The sequence below is a fragment of the Pseudopipra pipra genome, chromosome 10, assembly GCF_036250125.1.
Source record: "Pseudopipra pipra isolate bDixPip1 chromosome 10, bDixPip1.hap1, whole genome shotgun sequence".
In the NCBI taxonomy this organism is placed as follows: Eukaryota; Metazoa; Chordata; class Aves; order Passeriformes; family Pipridae; genus Pseudopipra; species Pseudopipra pipra.
Genome location: NC_087558.1, coordinates 15,852,912 through 15,865,377, shown reverse-complemented (window position 1 = coordinate 15,865,377; position 12,466 = coordinate 15,852,912). Strand labels below are relative to the sequence as shown.

Here is a 12,466-nt window from a genome sequence, read left to right as displayed (position 1 = left end):
AACAAACTTCATATGGTTTGGAAAAAGGATATGAAATTACCAGTGTCCTTTTTCTGCATTCATGTATATCCTCAGAAGGACATGATCTGGCGTATAAAGACAGTAACCAACTTGTTCTTGCAGCTTCAGAGTTGGAATAAAAAGAGAGGATGGGTTTGTTCCCTCCAGGTCTGAGGGCTGATCCATCTGGCAGGCAGTGCAGCACTTCACAAATATCTCAGGAGCGCATGGATTCAGGCATAGTGCATGCATAACATGCCATCAGGGTTCAATAAAATAAATTGGAAGGAACCAAAGTAATTTTCAAAGTACAATTCATAGGAAGCACAGGATGATTTACAGAAGCTAGAGGCTTCAAGCGGACAGGAAAATAGCTCCTCACTTACCTTTCAGGTCAGTCAATTGAGAGAAATATAGGCTGGTCAAGAATCACTACCAAGGTGTGATTTGTATGCAGAAAGGCTGCTGCTCATTGCAACATCTCTCTTGTAAAATATGGACCATGAATATGTATGTTCCGTAGAATAACAGAGTTGCTTGTTTCCCTACTTTGTATAGATTTGCAAGCCAATACTTTATGACTGCAAAGGCCAAAAATTCAGAAGAATGAGTATTTCCTCTTCCTCTGATTAACAAATCAATTACAACATCAGTGTATTTGCCCCTTTTCCACTCAAGTTAAAAAAATTGGTACAGGGTATAGCTTGGTTTTGACCCTTCTCTGTAAAGGGTTCTCAAAACATTCCTAAAAGTTACAGTAAATAAAAGTTTCAATATACAGAATAAAACAGCAGCAAAACCCTGTACCAACAAAAAAAGCTCATCTGACAGCCACTAGGTGCAAATGTACAACCTCTGTCGTGGAAAACTGCCTGAAAAACAAATCTAGTTTAGAGTTAGGTCTCTTTCTAGCAATTATCTTGGACCAACATTGTTAAAAGCCCGTGGCAGCAGATACAGGGTGTCAGAAAAGGTATTCTGGATTTCTGAGAAGCATTTGGCATTTCCTTAATTCTAACACAACATGGTGTTACTAACCTGGATATTCACCATCAAGGACTGCACCTCTGCTCCGGAGCTCCATTTGTCTCACTTTCGAGAGATTACATTGATAACAAAACCCATATTTCCCTTTTCAAATTAACAGCTGGAATATCTTATTTTGGCATTATTTATAGCACATGTCCTTTCAAATTTATAGACAACACTTCACTTTGAAATGAAGAAAAACAAAGAAACAGCTGTAATCTTCACTGATTAACGTTTATTCGGTATTTTCTGAAATGAGCAAGAATTTAAGACGCCCATAAGCAATCAAATACAGCCACAAAAACCCCATACTGATCCTAAATAAGAAGCACTATGAGAAATACACAATATTTCATGAAACAATACTGTACATCAACAACCTTTAGGAAACAAACAACTTAAACCATATGCTTAGTTTACTCACAATATAAAAAACTTTAACCTTTAAAGAAAAATATAGATTCAGTCCAATTGTAGGATCCAATCCAATGCCCACTGAAGTCAATGGAAGTTCTTTCATTGATTTCAATGTTTAAAGGATCATGCCCTTACTTTGCCTCAAGAGGCACTTTAATTATTATACAAGGCCTAGCCTGAATAACTATTACAAAAATGTCAAACATCAACTCAAGAGTATGTTTTAGCAACTTTCAGGAAATAATGGAGAAATAGGTTATCTATCCATGCATGGAATAAGGCAAAAGCTAATTCATTCAGATTAGGAATAATAATTTTTACTAGTTTCTTTTTCACAACACAAACATTTTAGACTTTTTTAATTAATGGATATATTATATATCATATTATGCTTCACATTTTTCCTACCTCTACTGAGAAAGCTGCCACTGACATGTCATAAAGAACTCCTCGTTAATTATTGTTTTCTGTTCCGTAACAACCACAAGAAACTCATCTGGGTTTAGTAATAGTGTCTACCAAGAAAAAAGCACACACTATCGTAAGCTTATAGTTTATAGAGCTCAAGGTACATTAAAATGTAAATCATGAAGTTCACAAATTCTGTTTTAAAATATTTTTCCAAACTAAAAGCTGCAGAAAATTGGTTCTTAAATATTCTACAGAAAATTCTGAAGCATCTAATGGTTTAAATTACTTATGCTTTCTTCTTAAAAATATTTAAATTAGGTTAGTAGCCCATCCTTTTGAAAAATAATCCAAAAAAGATACACTAGATTACAAATCTTTTGTCTTAATCAGTGTAACCAAAGGTTTGTCATCTGGGCTGTAATCTTCATAAGCAATGGGGGTTGCATCATACATTGCAGGTCGGGATTTCTTGCCAAACCTGGAAACAAAAGAAAACTTCTGGTGACAAACAGAAGTATTAATAAGTTCATGGCAACAACAGACTGAGTTATGGAATGTGATCAGAAACAAAGTCAGAGAGCTTAGATAAACTCTAAATTGCATTGCAACATGCCAGAAGTACAGAAGTTTAAATATCTGAACTGTGACTCTTGAAATATATGTATGAAATAAAAAAATTTATAAATCTTCTTGCAATCAAGAAACAGATTCCATATCAAAGGCTACAGGAACTCTGCTGTGGAATTCTGCAGTATCAGAATATGGGAAGACTGTAGAAGATGAGAGGGAAGAATTTTATTTTCGAGCCTGCTCTGACAACCAATATTAAGGTCAGATCATAAATATTTACAAAAGGTAAATAATAGACAGCTATGAAACATGCATTTGGAAAGGCAGTAGCTGTGTACTGAATTGAGTTATAAAGCTTTAGACAAGGCATTTGAAAAATTAATTTTAAGTCTTTGCTCACCTGACATCCACTTGAGAGGGACACTCAAATTATCAACATGCTGCACACTGGTTGCAACACTGGCCATACTAATGGCAATTAGGGTGTTACAATGCCACATAAACATACTGATCTAGCAAAGGTTCACAAGCAACAGAATCACATGAGCAGCATCCTGGGCAGCCATCCCTGCTAAGAACCAGCTGTATCTGCCTGTGCTGAGAACTCTCAGGCTCTGTCATTGTGGACCCAGTGCTGGCATGTCCAGGACCCTTTTAGAAGACTTTGCACTGCATGGAGAGTCTTTCACCCCTCTGATCATTTATTAAGATATAAAAATAGTGCTAAAAATGCAACGCCAAAGTGGAAAAAGTACTGAAGTGTTCTGGTTACAATTACAGGAGTTTTAAATAACAAAACAAACAAACAAAAAATTCACAGGAAGATGAGGCAAAAAATGGTCAAGTATTTAGTAACATAGAAAGAGAAAGACTTATTTATGCAGCCATCCACACCAAGGATTTTTATCCATTTATATACTATTTTAAGTCTGTATTCATTTAAGTTGTGTGCACTGGGAGGTGAGACCCAGAAAAATTCAGTTTTTTAGGATAATGTTTAGCCCAAACCAAAATTAACTTGATTTTCTTCCAAGACTTTTACGCAACTTCCTGACTTCCAATTTCATTCTTGAGTGTTGTCAGTGATCTAGAATTGCTGACAAAACTGAAATGGCTGAAAGCATTATGATATATATGGTGAACATTTCATTTTTCAAGGTACTTCAGCTGTCAATAAGGCCACACTAGATACATTCCCATGCATGAATATCTGCCTTCCTCTATAGTTTGTTTTAATAAATATGCACAGAGCACATTTTCTCATCAGCATCATGGTGGATAAACCTGATTTTTGGCAAATGAGATAAAATTTCTAGAATTGAATTAAGGAATCAAGTTAATGGCATCTTACTAAATCAGAGGCAGCACTGAATTCTGAATCACCCTTTTTCACCATCATTTTCAAGGATTTAAAAGAAATAGAGCTTTGCAGAGATACAAATGATGATGAACATTCTCCAGAGATGTAAGTCAAATTTTGACAGGTAGAGAACACATGGCTCATTGCACACAGTGAAGTAGTACAAAATTTATTCTCTTGTGCAGGTCAGGGTTGACATGTGACCCTAATTAGAAAAGGCTGAGAAAAGACCACAGCACATGTGCAAGTAGTTTGTGGCCTGGTTGAGCCATCGAGCTGGTCGACCACATTGCCTTGATCAGGTGGTTCAGAAGTCAGTTCCTGCTCACAACAGTAAACGGAGTTAACACAAACCTCAGAGGTTTATGTCAAAGACAGAATTGTTAAATGAGAAATCTTCATTCAGTGGGTGTGTCTGGTAGGACTGCACAACAATGCTTTGCTATCATTTAATTGATGGCATAAAAGAACACATAAAACAATTACCGGCACAATCTGCTAGAGGCAATGATTTAAGGGGTAATAAAAAGTGAAAAGGTGCAGGTCCCTGCTACAAAGTGTGCTGGATCAATCCATCACCTGCTTACAATGAATCCACATACAAAAAAGTGAATAAAGATTTCTTCCAGGGCAATCAAACATAAGATTTTACATCTAACAAAGGGTATAACACTGTGTGGGGAAATCTCAATCCTGGTAAGCACTGAGTCTGGAAAAAGACTGGAAGAACAGGATGGATAATCATTCTGACATTAGCTTTCGTGCCATACTCTGTCTGAAGAACAACTGTGTGCTTGGATCAGTAAATAGAGTAGCAGTAGCACTAGGGAAGTTCTATAGCCTCTACATTTAGATTTGCTGCATCTATTCATGGGAGATGATGGTGTTCCAACATGTACATCAGAGATACTTACCAGTGGCACAGGGACCATCACAAAGTTAAGTAAATGAAATGAGAATTAGAAAATATATTTTGCAATGAAGCATTGAATAAGAGCGACCTGCGTAGCTTGAGAGAGACCAAGGGTTCCCTGACAATAATGAGGACAGCATATATTCCCTGTAGGAATTCTTCTTGGCACAGGTAGCTCTGTGTGTGTGCGTGTGTGACAGAGACTGCAAATCTACTTCACATACAGAATGGCCTTGCCCCTCCTCTTCCTTAGAAGGCCATTTCAAGAGATGGCTAATCATAGAGAGTCATTAACTTTAACAAACCCTTCAAGTAGAAGACTTTTGAGAACACTGGACAGTTGAACCCTGAGGAAATGGTGTCTTCCAACTTCTGTGGGCCAGGCTGGAGTTCTGAGTTTCCCCAGAAATAGAAGAAACCACACGTTGCTACTCTGTTTAAAGCCAGCAGCTGGTAAAAGGAGTCCATAAATAAAGTTTAAACAAGAGAAATAAAAAAAGAGAGACCAGAATTTAAAAAAAAAAAAAAAAAAAGAGCACACGTAGAGGAGGAAAGGGATTCTTTTTGCCTCCTCAGGAAGAGAATGATTTATTTCCTCTGAATTTTTCAGAGAAAAGGTCAGGTGTGTAACTGGTATTGTGTCTTGCTTAGAACAACTGAGCTATAACCCTAGAGTTCCCACAAAATTAATTGTGGCTGAGGATGTATATAAGCAATTGGCAGCTGATGTGGAGACCAGAGTACTTGTGCATGTGATAATACTTTCACAAACAGGTAGCTGACTGAAACCTGTCAGGAAATGGTGGGAAATGAGCCCGTCCTGATGTTCATCAGATTCAGAAGGCTTTGGACATTGCAGTTTAACACAGGAATGGGGAGAATGTGGAATGTGCAGTGGAGAGGAGCTGGCCCTGCTGTGACAGGACAACCTAATCAGAGTCTGACAAACCAGACTCTTCAACTCACACATGGACGGAACAGGACAGGATGTGAAAGTAAAAATTTAAGAAACTACTCTGTGAGCAGTGCATGAAAGCTACTGGAAATGGCATCTGGGCACACACGAAATGTACTGTAGTACAGTCTGTAACCAGATAATCTGTGAACTCAGTGTTAATGTTTTCTACAGTGCATGATTCAGTTTCAGTAACAGATCTTGGTTCCCATTCAATGAAGTCTTATGGCTACTGAAGCCAGTGGTCAACTATTTCATTACATTGTTAGCTTCTTGCTTTAAAATGTATAAACTTTAACATAAAAGCCATATTTCTTTCCTGCCCAAATAACGAATGTGAAAGACAGCTGTGCTTCACCAGGTTAGAAAACTGTCTAGTTCTGACCTGCTAATTCTAGGAACATTCACTAGAAGTAGACGTTTATTAGTAATGAACCTCGAGCACATTTTTTTTTTCTTACAGCAGGTACCGGATTAGCAAATATCAAATTATAAAAAAAAAAAAAATTAAGAAAAAAATGCTGAAAAAATGAAGAAATAATTTTAAAATAACTTATTTAATATGCAACAGGCATCCACACTCCCTGGACACCTATTGACTTTAACAGAAACCTCATATTTAAAGAAAATAATCTATTCGCTTTTCCTTAGGCCTCCATTTTCCAAAATTACTAATATGTTTGGGTATCTAACTGTGAAAGGGAATTATTTCCAGAAAATGCTGAATTTTCTATTATTTGAAAGTAGATCTTTTAGATACAGCAATTCTGAAAATTCAGATCTTGGTATTTATATATGTAGATTTAAGAGTTTATTCAAAAACAACTATAAAAGTTGTGCTCCTTTTCCTGGATTGAATTTACCAAAGCAACAGTTTATATCTTTCTGAAACCAAAATAAACACAACAATCTTCACACTAAACCTCTGTGAATTATCTGACTTGGCAGCTCTATCTTGGATTTTTATAAGACATCCATTCTCTGAGAGACACAGAGAATTATTTGGAATGAAAACATTTATTTTCATTTGCATTAAGTAGAAACACCTTTTCCAAGATAGGGAAACCATTTATTGACAATAATGTAATTTCTAACTGCATAATAAAAAAATCATCATGAATCTATCCCAGTCCAAGAACTTCTTCAAAGTTTATTTTACCATGATGATAACTTGGGGCTTTTTAAACTTTTGCCTTCAGTAATAAGCAGAGTTTCATTCACAGTAATCTAGACAGTAGTGATAAAGACTTGAACTAATCCAGCTTCCAAGATTAGAAAGGTTTCCTACAGGAAATCTTTTATCATTTTCATTATCTGCCAGTGAAACTGCAAAAGGCAAGACAAATTCTGACTGAAAAGAGCCTGCCTTGCTGGTACACTTTTCCTTGGTACCCTTAGATAGAAAGCTGACAAATTTGCTTTAAGAAATAAGTTAAGAAAACTCAAGTTTCTCAGAAGACGAATTCCACTCCTTGGGGAATTGCAAAGTACAACTTCAACCAGTAGTAACTCAAGAGGACTGACACACTCATCCCTGCTATAGGAGCAGAGGGAGGTGTTTAATTTCAAAGATGAACAGTATAATTTTGCACCTTGCTCTCCACCCTCGGAGATGTGTAGTACATAAATGTAGACATTCAGAAGGCCAAATAATAAAAAAACTCTAAAGCTTTTTATGGGTCATAAACTCTGTCCTCTCCCAGTACAGTACTAAAAGAAAAAAGGGTTTCTCTGGGTGAGTACAATGTAGAGATGCTGAGATTCTACTGGGAAAGACATAAGACTAAGTGGTAAAGGGGACTTCAAGGAAAACTTAAAAGAATACTGATTTTATGGCTGTGTTAAAACAACTATACACATCTTTCTTTTTAAAATATTTACCGACTAATGTATTTTGACAATGAACAAATGTTTTATTGTAAACCCAGTTGGAACACTTTAAAGAGCTACTGCCCAAAGCTGTGCTGTGATTAACTGAGTCCGTGGGAATACCTCATCCATTCCAGGTACCTGACAACTTCAGTGGTGGTACAATTTAATCTATTTAACTTTCACTGAAACAGCACTGGAGCATTCAGAAAATGAATTACCAGCAGTCACCAACCAATATGCACACATTCCTCCACATCAATGCACAGGAACGTGTCTCCCTCCATTCTTTTAAGAGCATTTTAATGGTAACACACACAAACACTATGTTGGAATTTGAAGTGATCTTGACAAATTGAAGAAATGGGAAAAAGAAACTACAAAAATGGAAGTTCTACCTTATTGAGAGAGATGTCAAACACAGACAAAACAATACTGACTGGGAAGCCAAATGACACAGAGGATCTTGGGGCAAGAAAAAAATCTGTCAATAGTGTAATGCAAATTAAAAAACAATAAAACAAACAAAGAAGAAAGTTTCTTTTTCAGATGTATGAAGAGGAATGCCACAAATAAGATGCAGGAGGTGATTATTCAGTTTGTTTGGCACATGTAAATCTTCAAACAGAGAATAACTTCCAGCGTTAGGGACCCCCCGTCAAAATAAAAACGAGAAAGACAATCTGGAGTGTGTCCCAGGAAGACAATGAAGAAGCTGGCATGATCCAGGAGGAGATACTGGAAGAATGGGTTAGTTAAGTCCAGGGAAGAAAAAAATTGTTTTGCTTTTTATTATTAAAAAAAGGGGGGGGGGGGAGCTCATCACCTGATGTACAAGTGATACAAAAAGATAAATTCTTCTTCATGGCAGCCTGAAGAGCAGTAAGAAAGTAGTAGTGTAGTTCATAGCAAAGAAAATCCAGGTTGGATTTTAGGAAAGCTTTTTTTAACTCTATTCAACTCCTTTGGAGATTTTAAAACACAATTATTGGCATGGAGCTATTTAATGCATATTTAATGCTATATCAGTGCAATGGCTTACACTTCAGCTCTCAAATCCTTTCTAGTTCTACTTCTGTATAATTCTGACACACAATGCCCTGTCTTGCAAGTGCTCTGTTAAAATTAAAAGTTAAAAAATTACTGTCTCTAGGAAAGCAAGTAAGAAAGGCAAACAGGAGCACAAAAATCAGTGAGGTGAAGAGAGTCTCACTAAATAATCTGGTAAATTCAACATGTCTTTGCTGTCTGATCATATTGCTTGTGTGTATCAGTTAAAGAATCTGACAGGCTAAGAACCTTGCACTTCATCAGCTGCACCAAATAAATCCAGAATAACTCCCTCTCTCTTCAAGGAGTTCTGCTGTATTATCACACTCCAGATGAGAACAGAATAGGGATCAAAAAAGAACTACAAGCAGCGATCCTGTCTTTTCCCAGTGAAGCCGCCCATTCATTCTCTGCCAACAGCAGTCAGATGCACTGGGCATGAACTGAAATCACGTATTGCAACAGATTTCTGTTAAATTACCACCCCCAGAACAAACCTGGCATGTCGGATCGAAGCAATTGCACTACTGAATTCACTGTCAATACTCCTACAGTTGTAAAATTCTTCATAGGCTGGTCTGGAAGAGCCCTGGTATTCGATGCGGCTGATGCGACATATTCCCACAATCAGGATGATCAGCATCAGGACAAAGGCTACACACAGGGCCCCGATGATGATGTAGAGGGAGTGACGAGGCATATTTGTTAGACTCTCTGCCATATGCCCAGATTTCCACTGCAGATCTGCCAATAAGAAATAAAAGTTTATTGTTAATTAGTAGTTTATATCCGTCCCGCTGAATAGAACTATTTTATGGTATTCATTTTCAATATTGCTGACTTTTGAAGGTAGGGGCATATGTAGTTTCTCAGGCTCTGTTATTGATACATCACCATGCCTAATATGCCACAAATCACTCATCTTTTTTTTCAGATTTTAAGGTCATATGGGAACACCAGTCTAGTTCCATCTCCATCTCCTATATAATCCAAGTCAAAGAAAGTCGTCAAGTTATGCTTGCATTATGTTATTTTATACTGTAGGCTCTCTAAAGGCAGGCTGGTTTTATGCAAAAGCTTCTAGTAACTCACCAATGCTCTGTGCAGTTTGTTCTAATAGTGAAGACTTCCACCAAAATCTTTTATTTAACCTGTATTAAACATGCTTTGTTTCTAATTTGAAATGCAGGCTTTCATTATGCCTTTCTCCATCAGAGTTCAGAGACTTCAAAACCAGCATTTCAAGGACAAAAAGGGCATCTCATAAGGTCCCACAGTAGTGAGCCCACTAGAGTCTTTTCTCAAGCATAATTTCCCTGAGAGTCTCAAAGCAGACCTTAAAGTAAAGCCACTGTGGAAGAGGCTTTTTGTATTTATGTATTCCAGATTTTTATAAATATTCTTGATCCTCAAACTATTGCCTATCAATGCCAAACAGATTTTCTATCAATTGCTTATGTCCTTAGATCTGTTTTTCTCTAGCATGGGTCAATGTATTTCTAATTAACCTGTACTTCCCTCTAGGGTTTGTTTTTGGCAGTCTTTTAAGCCTATGGATTCATGAATTATTTCAAACCAGGAACAGAACTGAATCATGCCAACTACAGAAATCTGACACTCTGCAAAAGTTATTTCTAGGGGGTGACTGTTCCTTTTTCAAATGTACTTCTGCTTTGCTCTGGTTTAGAAACTCCCTATACTTAATCACAAACACTCTGGGAACAGGGCTACCAAGCATATGACTTGGGACAGTTAAGATATTCTCAGAAGCCACCTCTCAAGGATGTTGATGATGGCAGATAATTGATTCAAGCACCTGAGCTGAAATCACCAGTTTAGTGGTATCCGTGGATAAAATCTCCATCTATAGTGGAAATACAGGGGAATGTATACAGACAGAAAAATAAATCCATTTTAGAGGAAGGTGGTGAGAAAGTTTGAAGCTGTAGCATACCCAAGTGATATTCACTTGGGCAGAGTCTGGAGAAATGGTTGCTCTTTGTCACAACAGTAAAGGTTGTCCCAGAGCACCTCTCAGCTTGGGTTGCTTAGACTTTTTGTCCACAAATGTGAGCTGAGCTTACAGGACTGGCTGTTTGTTTGTGTTATCTTCTTCAGAGATCAGTAAAGTTTTAATCAGCCTGAATCATTCAGTGATTAAATGCTTCTAAAATGCTGTTGCTGCAGTTTGCCCAGTCAGGATATGAGGGAGAGAATACAGCTGTGCTCTGTGCAGTTTGGGAAGGGTTTCTATTTCTGTTCTGCAGCACATTTGTCACAGCCAGTGGCTTCTGTCAGGTTGTCAGACTAGGCCAAATTCAGATCTAATGTGTGCAGATATATGGCAAGATAGTTTTGATTTAGATTCCATGTCTTCCATCTCTGGATGACAAAGATGAGAGAAATTTCTTCCTTTTTTTCTCACCAGATCAAAATACAAAGATTAAAAGTATATTAGAAAATATTAGAAAGAAAATATGACAGCTCAAAATCACAGTATTTTCAGTTGTTATAGTAATGTTCATAAAATTAAGAATTAGATTTCAATGCACACCACACGGTCTGCACTAGAAATTCTTCATAATGTTAGTTTTCAAGTAACCACATGGTTTGGCATACCTCAGCAATTACATTAATAATTACAAAAGTGGCAAAGGTAATGATATAAATGAATAACCAGCAGGAATTAGAGAATTCATATGAGACATTTGCAAGCATTTTTATAGTGAATGCTTCATTAACTTTTTAGGCAAATGCATTTTGTTGTGAAAGGAAGAATATCCTCTTTATAATTAAGACCAATTCAATTCTATTTAATTGGAATTGCTAACATTGGGAAGGACCATAAGATGATATAATAGATATCACAGTTCATTCAGGCAAACACGTCTAGTTTGTTGTATATACAACACTTGAAAATTCAGGAGAGCAGTTTGACAAGAAGATAACCCTGAAATTCTGTTAGGATAGTCACTCCAGGCAGCTAAACCAGCTGGTGAAAAAACGTGGAACTCTTAATAATAGTAAATAGGGTGGTTCTACAAAAAAAGACTAAGTACCAACAGCCTCCTTCATGGCTAGTAATAGAGAATCACAAAAGATAAAATGGGATCTATTTAGGTAAACAACTCCCAAACACCAGTTTTTTCCCCTCTTGAGAAGCCTGAAGCTGGGCTTCAGGTCTTTTTCTAGGTATCAGAGGGATGATTCAATACAGAGGAAGTCAGTTCACAGTGTTTAAATTTAATTTCTACCACAATATAATAAATATGACAAGAAGAATTAGAAAGATGAACAGAAGCAGATTTACTAAAAAATTCAAACTTTAGAGCTCAGAGAAATGCACTGCCCTATTGTCTCCCCCAGTGAGATCAGAAGTGCTGCACCTGTTCATAAAAGAGCTGGATATGGCCTTTCTATATATGATTACTGTTGGGTTCCCACCAATTCATAGCTCAGGGAAAGATAGTGAGTACAAAGATCTTCCCATGGCTACATAGATCTGCAGGAAAAAAAATCTGCAGATCAAGATTCTTTTAAATTCTTTCTGCAAAGTGATTTCTTCAAAACTCAATCCCTCTCTGTTTGCATAATCCTTTATATATCTGTTAAAATCCAAGTTCTTTAGGAAAGCTTCCACAGCTTTGTGTGTAAGCCACTGCATTGGTTAGAGAGGCTGTGTGTCCATATTTACACCTGGCTGTGCTCCCCATATCCCACTGGCTCCATACACACAGGGAAGTGTGGGTGCCATTCACAGAGACAACAAAAAGGCAGTGCTGTCACCACCTCTGGGCTAGCTAGGAATGGTCTTCTGCAGTCTTTGCTTACAACAGAAAGCACTGGAACTGAATTTACTGGTTTGAAGTAAGGACTAACATCAAGAACTGAA

General features: G+C 37.2%; 1 protein-coding gene across 1 annotated transcript in view; it reads right to left on the bottom strand.

Annotated features, from left to right (window-relative positions):
• Nucleotides 1–1,244: 1,244 nt before the first annotated feature.
• DNER (delta/notch like EGF repeat containing) overlaps nucleotides 1,245–12,466 on the bottom strand; it is a 119,298-nt gene continuing 108,076 nt past the window's right edge. The window contains exons 12-13 of the mRNA XM_064666448.1: nucleotides 9,072–9,318; nucleotides 1,245–2,335 (exon numbers count right to left, since the gene is read on the bottom strand). Of these exons, the coding sequence (XP_064522518.1) occupies nucleotides 2,224–2,335; nucleotides 9,072–9,318 (359 nt within the window). The 3' untranslated portion in view covers nucleotides 1,245–2,223. The remainder of the gene's footprint in view (nucleotides 2,336–9,071; nucleotides 9,319–12,466) is intronic.